Here is a 10,493-nt window from a genome sequence, read left to right on the forward strand (position 1 = left end):
GGGTCTACAGTGAGTCAGACCTGATGAGATCCCACAAAAGATTTAAGTGATTCGGTAGGATGGTTGAGAACTTGAGATCCTACATAAAGTGCAGGGTTTAATGGTAACTTTTATTCAAGTTACCCAAAGTCAATATTATTGGACGAAATTCCACATGTGGTCAATGTGTCTAAATAACTTTTATGTGGTAGGATTCTTAGCGGAGTCTGATCTAGGCGCAATTTACTAATTGGAACTGCGAACCAGATTATCAGTGCCACTGGGAATCTTTAGTTTCGAACTCTATATTTCAAATAACTTGCTCAGTAGTCAGTCCCTTTACATTACATTATGCATATATTTAACAAGAGAGATTCATAGTATGTACATACATAGTTATTATTTCGTAAGAGGCGACCTAGAAATATTCAATTACATTCGAGAGAATATGTAAACCTCGTCGAAGCCCCTCCTACATAAACCAAACGGAAAGGTAAAGCATGTTAGACAGTTACAGTGATCAGCCAAGTACACTTAAACAATGGTAACTGAAACATTCAGAACTTACCCGGCCTTCCCACAAAAAGTAGGATTGTAATTGTAAATAAGGTTGTCAAGGACTTTCCTGGTTGGTGGCCTGTTTAAGGACTTTCTTGCCTCACTGTACAGGAAGAATGAGATGAGAGATATCAGTAAACTCCCATGATAAAATATAAAAGCCGAAGCAAAATACTTCACCAGAAAACATTGGTGTTCCTAAATTCCCGTCACTATTTGCATATGGGAAACCTCCTTTGAGTATTTTTCCTCCAAATAAATCTTTCTACTTCATTCTTTTTTACCAATGAATTTACTAGCCAATTATGTTGATGGCCTCGGAACATATGCAGATGACACCCAGTCGAGTGCTTCATGGCTTCAGATCTAAATTTAATCGCAATTTTAACCCTCAATTGTGGAGATGCATTCGTCTAATGTGGTGGTTTATATTTATAGGATAAGAAGAATGCGAACTTATGACAAATACTGCAAGTTAGTTCAGATACCAGTACCTAAGGGAGAACATTTCCTAATACTCCGTGGGTTTGAACAAAATTGACTTGTGAAGATATACTACTCCATGCATAGGCTTTCTCAAAGAAGAAACCGCAGGATTAGATTTACAGAACAACAGACAATATTTAGTCATTCTAGTATTATGATCACTAAACAGTTCAATGTGACTACTTCCTTGGGCCATTCTTACACCACATATTGAGGATTACTATCTCCCTTCTAAGTCCTAATCTTAGTACCTGACATAAGCCACTAATACATTACATGCACTATGGAGACAGCTTGATCTACGAAGTTTGACCTTGGCTGCGTGAAATGCAAGTCCTAACCTAATTAGACTTGCATAGACTCGACTGAGAATCACTGGCACACCCGTACTAACATGGCAGAGCTTGGGGATCTAGATTCAAATCTAAGACCAGTGCAACAGAATGTATCTTAAGGTCATTTTGATCTGTTATATATCAATGTAAGAAAGTCAGTAGTCATTTCCAGAAAAAATAACATAAAGAAAGTTGGAAGTTTCCAGTTTTTTATCACGCAAATGAATTACTGCAAAAATCTTGTGACAGTTTAAAGATCTATTGAAGGAAATGGAAGCAGCAATCAATACCTGATAAAATAGTTTGCAACATGCTGAGTAACTTGAATCGCATCTTCGGAGTGGGGAATCGTTGAGTATCCCCATTCGAAAGCATTTTTCTGCAATACATTTAGATCAGTGTTTGCAAGAATAAGATTGCATTTCCATCGTGAGCAACAACAGTATGAACAAATTAGACATGTTAGATAGATACATGCACAATATATGTGGCTTCTTGGAGCAGTAAACTACTATTCACAGAACCCAGAAATGAAAGTAACAAAAAACACCAAACTAGTGATACATCATAAAAAGGAAACCAAACCAAGATGATGGACTGTACTTTTCCAAGTTGAATGCCAATCTATGAGGGACACAAATAAATAAAATATTGTAGAACAACAAACTACACAGCAGCATAAAGTGAGCTTCATATCATTTTATAGCAAGATTGAAAAGAATTGTTAAGATAGATAACTCAGCCTTTTCCATGTTCCAGAAGCTCGGATGACCAATAGTTCTCTCACTGGTGATATACAATTGGTTACCTTTTCAGGAAAAGTTAAGCAAATGAAACAACCATCGGATAGGCCTAATTATACCTCTCAGGATTATAGCACAATTAGGTAGTACTATAACTGAACCCCACCCTAAGAGCATGTTTGGTTGGAGGGAATTGAATCCCTTACCCCAGAATACAATTCCATTCCCATGTTTGGTAGATAGAATAGGATTCCTCCAAAAACCCATGGGGGTGGTAAGTTCCCTCCTCTGGGAACATGAATCCTGGGGATGGATTCCCTTCCCACCATCCAAACATGCTCTAAGAGCTACCATAAAGGTATGCTAAATAAAGACAGCATGCACAAGAATAGTGGACTCCAAAATTCCTAGATCAATGTCATTTATGAGTTCCCAGGATACAATTCCATTCTCATTTTTGGTAGATAGAATAGAGGAGGGATGGAAATAGGATTCCTCCAAAAACCCATGGGGGTGGTATGTTCCCTCCTCTGGGAATATGAATCCTGGGGATGGATTCCCTTCCCACCATCCAAACATGCTCTAAGAGCTACCACAAGGGTATGCTAAATAAAGGCAGCATGCACAAGAATAGTGGACTCCAAATTCCTAGATCAATGTCATTTATGAGTTTCCAGATATCTGAGAACAACCAAGATAACCTCCAAACTCCAAAAACTTAGAAGGAAACCAAGATTTAGAATTTGGAAACTCAGTTTCGTCGTATTTTCAGAACATGAAAAGGGCTGTGTGCTTATCCTCAAGTGAAAAGGTATTTATGCCTTTTTGTGAGCTCAAAAGTCGGGATAATGTAGACAAAATCATATGATGAAGCTAAAGAACAAAAAGAAAAAAATGAATCCGAGCCTGTACAGTCACCCTTACAATTTTGATGAACAATGATCTGAATATGACTAGGATTTATTATTCAAATTACAACTCTAACCGGAACCTATGCAATAGGAGTTGAAATTGGACTCACATCCATCAACAGAACATAAGTTGAATTAAGTACAAGTAGTTCCCATTTCAAGTGGCAATGAAACACATGTGCAGGAGTTAGAAAGAAGAATACCTCTGGGTGCCACTGGACGCCGGTGATCGGATAGTCGTGTGCTTGTACAGTTGAGACGTACTTCTGGTAAGAAATTGTCAGTAAAATAAGGCCCTTTAGAAGTGTATTAGAAAATAGCAATCAAGCTTACGGAATAGCTAACAGAGCACTACATGAAAATTACCTGGTTGTCTTCATCTGTGCATGTAGTCACGACCCTGAAAAAACTGCACAACGCGGAATTCTCCTGAAACCTCTCTGGCGATACACCATACTGTGACACGGAAATGAATTCAGTCCTATAACGATTCAATATGGACAGGAAGGAGCTTATTGGGATTCAAATGAACAAAGCTTTAAAGCTTTTGAAATTGTCAAGACTTCAAGAACCAAAAACTCACTCATATGCTTTGTTTATTATTACTACCTCCGTCCCACTATTAGTTGAGCTACTTTATAACTAAATAAATTAGTTATAAAGTAGCTCAACTAATAGTGGGACGGAGGGAGTATTATTTTAGTGCAATGCTTACGAAGAAATAAAAATCACATCTGCCATGCTAATATTGATTTTGAGTCAGGAGTTTACCAAAAAATGATTTGAAGCATTCATTACGTGGCACGGCAGCAACGACCATATGAAACTTCAAACTCATGAAAACAATAAAAGTAAAAAGCCCACTAGGCATTGATATTGTGGAATCAGCATGTTGACTCGTTAACAATGCCTTCCATGTGGACATTAAAGTTCATTTTTATCGGTGTAGCACTGTAGGTGGAGTAGTTCTAAAGCTAATTCACCTTGTTATCTAATTCTTTTGTCATAGATATACGTCTACCACGCCAATGTTGCCTAGGAAATATCATTCTTAATATTTATAAAAATAGAACCGTCTGACTGTAAGTTTACTTGAAGGCTTCATGGATGCATCTTTTTCTTTTGGACGACTCCTCCAAGCTAATTATGGATGCAACTTAGCAGCTAAGCGGTCACAGTTGTGAACTTAATGTTCACGCAAAAAGATATCGAAGATTCTCAAGAGTGATGAACAAAGGAAAAACTAAATCTACCAAGAAATGTGAACTGCTACAAGAGATTCTAAAGGTCTGTTATCATAGTGGAGCATGAGCTTCTCAGATATGTTCAATTATTCGAGCCATATTAGAAATAGGCTCAAAGAAAGGAGATGTTCACTGATGACTGGTCCGTTTGGTGGCAGCTCAATCAAACAAACTTCAGTAAGGATCAACAAACATGTCAGTGATTACTGAATAAACCAAAAGTTGGTAATGTTCTATTGCAGAACGAAAAGAGCGATTGTAACTTGTAAGTCTGCTTTCTGAAAAATCTACATTTTATCGTATGTGATGGTTTTATAGTGTTTGGAGCTATCACATTACCAAACTGAGATGCATAAGACACACTACTGGAAGAAAAGAAAAAAATACCTGATGGTTTTGCATGGCAAGACAGTCTGTAGTCAATTTTTGTAGCAACTCAGGAGGGAACCTGCAAAACCAGAAAAACAGGTTAATTTAATTATCATACATATGAGCACGAAGGTAACATAAATTTCAACGAACTGGAAATTCCAAGATAACATTGGGTTCCAGGAGAAAAAGATTGTGTCCTGCACTACACACTCAAAGATCAGGTTGATTTTCTATCTATTAAAAGGAGTTGGGTTGTTTGTGTCCTTAATAGGATGTTTCCAATTCAGTTACTTCACTGAAAAAGGTGCCATAATGTAGCAATTAGCAACCCAATACTGTGAGTGAAACAATGCTGGAGACCTTACTGTGAATGATGGTTTACTACGGTAAACACAAGTTCATGCAGCAAGCAAGAAAATATAAATGCCCAAACCCACCTCATATGGTCCTTGCTTATGGCGTGTTAAACTTGAATAAACAATAATACATGTTGGTGCCCTGGACCACTGTGAACTAACTTTTCAAAATACGATTCAGTTGCAAATCTTAAAAGTTTCTGTGCAACAAGATATATAACATTGGCAGCTGAAATTGATTTACATTCGATAATCAAGGGTTGCAGACAAAGAGTAGTTAAATTTGAGAGCTTGTGGGTCGGCCGAATGAAACCCGCTACATCTTACCTGGTCTCTATGGGGAAAAGTATCCCAGTGAATAAGTCAAAGCCAAGCATCGAGTTTCGTGAGTCTAATGTATCTCGGTGGTACCGAAAAGGAGAAGGTCTAAACATACTTTATTTTGCACAATTCTTTGATATAAAATCTATGACGATTCAAAGTGAAACTTCAGGATACGGTAAGATGAGGGCTCATTCATCTCACCCACCCCTGCAGAAAGGGTGTTATTGTTTCCATGGTTCAAAAATCGGATAAGGTGTGCCAACCCCGAATCATTCCGAGAGCCTTTCCATGCCTTTTACCCACAAATGTTTTCTAGAAGCGAGTCCCCTGAGGCATTTTTGTGGAAAAGACCAAAAAAATCTCACTGTATGTTTTTTATTTTTTAAGGATCAACAGTCAAAGGACAAACTTTAAATTATAGTTCTTCCATTACTGCCTAAATACAGACAACAAAGAAGGAAAGAAGAAGTAAGACAAAGAACTAGGTAAAATTTCAACACCAGTTAAACTAAGTTTACAATTCGAGGTAGATAAGGTGTATGTCTCTGAGGCAGTACCTTGCCTCTTTGAACCGCGTCACAAGGCTAAATGCATATAAAAACCTTAATTGTTTCCTTTCCAAAAACTGAAAGCAATGGGGACAGCACAACAGAAAATCATGTTAACCGCATAAATATTGTAGGCTACACCCAACAGCTACCTAGAAAACAAAATTTATGCCAATTGAACGGATGAAGTTTTTCTCTTAACTCTTAGCTAAATTAACAGTTCATGCAAGCAATCAGGGTCTACATAACACATATGTTTATGGAAAAAAGAGGTGAAACAAGGTCAAACTTGGCTGGGATAAAAGAAATCATTGAAAACCAATAGAAATGAAAACCCAGGGGCGCCCAGGAAAGATCATTTAACATACTTCAATTTCACATTTTGGAAAATGTAGACCACATTGGTAGCGCACAAGAAAGTAATTCTTTACATACATTTTACACTTTTTAATTGTTATTTTTGATCAGGATAATGATAAAAAATGCCCTGACCAATCTATGCGACGCATTTGCATCATGGTTCACATAATGTCAACTTCAGCAGAAAATACAAAAGAACCCTAACCTACAAAGTATTTGTGGACACTTCATGAGTAGTATATTAAGAATCAAAATAATAGAAAATCAGAATATCGGGGAAAGCTTATACCTTTGAAAAACAGTGCCTTCAATATTGGTGGGTTTGATGAACTGAAGAGTAGATGCATGATCTTGTGCGCTGAACTTTTCAAGAATGTCAGGATCCTGAAACCACAACATAAAACAGGGAACAATTATACCAAGAGCAGTAATACTTCACGTAGCGAGATAAAATTCAGTTGGGCAGTGAAAGAATGCAATCAAAAATTAAAACCCAAATCCGTTAACATCGACATTTAAGGAAACAGCAACTCGATCTAACTAGAGAACATGCTAAGAGGAATAAGAGATTAATTTTGGAAGAAACGTGTCTTCAAGACACACCAGTGTATGCAATCACTTTGTCTTACTGTCTTAGACTAGACTACCAGACAGCAAAGAATGAAGGCTGAAATGCAACTACATTTCATCAATCAAAACATGAAAATAACTTAATAATGTATCTCACCTTGCTGATAAAAAATTCAAATAAATATAATTATATATCCAAGATGAAGTCAAGTAAAGAACAAAAAGATAGCAGCTTACCTTGCTGATAACCTTGCTTAACAGTTCAAAGCCTAAGCAGATTGCAAGTAAAGGAAAATGGTCACCAGCATTGTTTCTCTTCAGAACTCTCTACATACATAAATCAAATAGATGTCACATAAGAGTTAATAAACAGTAAAATGAATGACAGTGATATCAAAATCAGGATACACATAGCAAGCTAATAAGTAAGTGCACTACGAGAAAAGAGAACTGACAGAGATGTACAGGAGCGCCAACTGACAGCAAACTAGGAAATACGTTTCTGCTATAATTTGTGATGCGATAGGAATCAATGTGATTGGAATCAATTGGCAATTGAGGACAGTAACTCTAAATATATATTTGTACAGATGAAGCAAACTTTAAACTGACCCAACAAGTTAAAAAGTGTCCTAAAGAGAGACGAACGTATTTCAAGGTGGAAAAGAAAGCGAAGCTGAAATGGGAAAAGTTTCATCAACTTATAGGTTTACTGACCTAACACAGGACTGTAGCAACTAAAAGAAACTAACACGCCAATAATAGTAATCAGAGACAACTTCCAATATGACTCCATAGTATTCAAGGTGGATAATCTATCCCTCTGAGGCTTTTAATCAAGTGATGAGTCATATATAATCAACACAAGGATCAAGTTCCATAACAATAAACTAAGGGTGAAAATACCAATAGGAGATCCACTCCACACCATGATATTACACCAAAATCCATCCATGAGACCAAAGAAGCCGAGCACAAAACTGTTAGACCGATAACCTCTTGATCGCTTAATAGAATCTCCCAGTAAGATTATGGCTTTCAAAGAGAATGAAAAAATCAGTATAATATTTCTTCATTCCTAGAGCTTAAGCTAATCCAGCTTTCCCGTAAAGGCTTAACTTATGATGAAAAGCAAAGGATGACCAAAATTGTCCATTACTCGATACTGAAGCATTTAAATATAGCATTCCTGATTTGAATTATTATCATAGAGCTTCAATGTTCTGATGATCCAAATTGGATGTTTGTCCATAACCCATAGTTCTCACGTCTTGGAGCACCATAACTTCCCAGATAGTTTCCCAATTCAGGACCACGAGGTGGAACATGGTAATAGAACTAACAGATGAAGAACAGCCATTAAACGCATCAAAACAGATACTGGTTCCAAGTAATTACAAGGTAACCAAAAGTAATAACACACCTCAGGCTGCAATTTTTATTCAACCTGAGCAAAAGACATTTAGTCCCTGACCCTTTCTTATCGAGGCAGTTGATGTCCAGTTTATAGTTTGAACTGATTGGTGTTTCATATCAACACCGCATCGTGATACCTAGATGCACACATACAATTGATTCTGAATTTTGACAATAACTTAAGACCATGATCTAACAAAATTACATCAAAGATGAAACTATAGAAATATAGTAACTACCAATAAAAACATGACACAAATTTCAACCATGCTTTATCCTTTGTCTGCAAATATCTACTGAAGATGGCAAGTTACTGTAAAGGATAACACAATAATTTACCTTAAAAATTCCCTCAACGACCTCATAGTACAAGCCAGTTTTAGCCCACCCCCCAGTAAAAAGCACTCCATTAACTAGGTTGAGCTTCTGTATACAACACGAAGTACATCCAATCAGTACAACTTAGACACACAGGAATATTCAAGGAAAAATTAACAGGTAGCTCTATCAAGAGTTTCAACTAACAAATACACAAAACAACCCTCAATACTTCGACATCGTACACTCGTGCTTGATATAAAATTAGTTCAACAACCATTCACGACCAAAGTTTAAATGAATCAACTTCTTTGGAGGTAGACCAGTTCAATTATATCATGCAATAACATGCGATAAACCCAACATGAGCTTGGAAAAAAGAGTGCACAGTTCTGAAATCAGTGGGAGCATAGACCGTAATTTAGCCATATTCCAACAGGTGTACAATCCCACCAGAGCACTCATACTTTTCAATAACCAATATTTGCAAACATTAAAAGCCTACAACTACTCAGAGGTCTTGCTAATGACTTACGTAGACAATCTATCCAGTGAACACAAGAAACTACCAAACAAAACGCCCTAACAAATGAAACAATATCATTTAATTAAATAGAAAAACTTACTTCATAAAGAACCTCTTCCGGTTCATTATAAATTAGTGGAATTACACGAGCACCAGCAGATTCAATAAACTTAACATAAGAAGCAGCTATGTAGGAAGCATTTTTATCATTATTTAACCTCCCAGACGCACCATCACCAGGATGTGTTAATATCCCAATTACTGGTCTATAATACAAACTAGAATCAGGAGCAATACAACTTCCTCCGGATCGTACAACACTATTCTCATCATCTACTGGAAATCGAATCGTTTGATGAGCTGCTTTTACTGAATTCAAACAATTCGTTAGTGAAATCAATAGAGGTACCCATAAATAATTCATAACTAGCTCCGTATAACGAGAATTCAACGCCGACGAAGAAGATGACGAAGAAGAAGGAGAAGAAGAAGATGCTGCTAATAATGATAACGATGATGAATTCTGATGGGACGATGATTCTGTTTCGTTTCGATTCTCTGAGTAATCAGCTGATGAGTTACAAAGAAATCTAGCATGCATTTTTTAGCGTTGAGTTAGGGTTGGATAGAGAAATGAATTTGAGAAATGAAATTAGGGTTTTGTTATTATTTTGATACATTGATAAATGGGAAAAATGAAAAAGTCGCTCAACTTTAATTGTGAGAGAAGTTGAGACAAAATGAAGAATCTCTGACGGAAGTTTAGTGTTCGAGGGGAACTACTTTATTAATGGCGGAAAGAAAGTTTCGTACTACTACTACAAAGAAAGAGGAGGAGAATACTAGTGGTGATTTGAACTCTGCTACGTAGTAATCAGGAGTACCTACTCCTTATCATCTGAACCGTTAAAATTGAACTAATTTTCTGTTTTTAAACAAGCAAAGAAAAATGATTGCGTACACGTGTCAATAGACAAGTTTTTACAAGTGTTGTTTTGAGTGTTTGTAAGGGTCCGAAGGAACAAGAAGGCTGACAAATATATTTGTTTTCGGTTTCGCTTTCACTTCATGGTCGTTGGATCCTGATTTTTAAAACAGTTGCTTAGTGCTCGCTTCATTGTGTCCAAAAAAAAAAAAAAAATGTCAGTTGATTGAACTGAAATTGAGCATCATGTTGTATACTTATCCAGGTTTTAAAGACTATTTGTATAACATATAGAAAGCTTTGCCTGAACCTGAATGACTGATAGGAGCTTGCAAGCACAAGTCTGGAGACTTTTGTGGCATGCCTTGCTAGTTAGTGGTGATAGTCAAAAATGTACTGAGATTGTGCACCGTGTGATAGTGCATTTGTTTGTCTTGTGAATCTTGATTTACGTTTTTCTGTAAGTATCCGAGATAGTGCATAATATTGCACCATGGTTGAATAACTGATGTGTTTCAAGTA

The 10,493-nt window shown here is 36.7% G+C and overlaps 1 protein-coding gene across 1 annotated transcript; it reads right to left on the bottom strand.

The window, feature by feature from the left end:
* Positions 1–254: 254 nt before the first annotated feature.
* LOC113356356 (gamma-glutamyl hydrolase 2-like) lies at positions 255–9,872 on the bottom strand. Its single transcript, XM_026599471.1, has 10 exons — positions 9,147–9,872; positions 8,542–8,628; positions 7,024–7,113; positions 6,506–6,600; positions 4,644–4,704; positions 3,379–3,468; positions 3,216–3,278; positions 1,649–1,737; positions 548–640; positions 255–451 (listed from the first exon to the last, which is right to left on the bottom strand). The coding sequence occupies exons 1-10, from the start codon at positions 9,645–9,647 to the stop codon at positions 412–414; spliced, it is 1,209 nt and encodes a 402-aa protein (XP_026455256.1). The 5' UTR covers positions 9,648–9,872; the 3' UTR covers positions 255–411.
* Between the last annotated feature and the right edge of the window lie 621 nt (positions 9,873–10,493).

This window comes from Papaver somniferum, chromosome 3 (assembly GCF_003573695.1).
Source record: "Papaver somniferum cultivar HN1 chromosome 3, ASM357369v1, whole genome shotgun sequence".
NCBI lineage: Eukaryota > Viridiplantae > Streptophyta > Magnoliopsida > Ranunculales > Papaveraceae > Papaver > Papaver somniferum.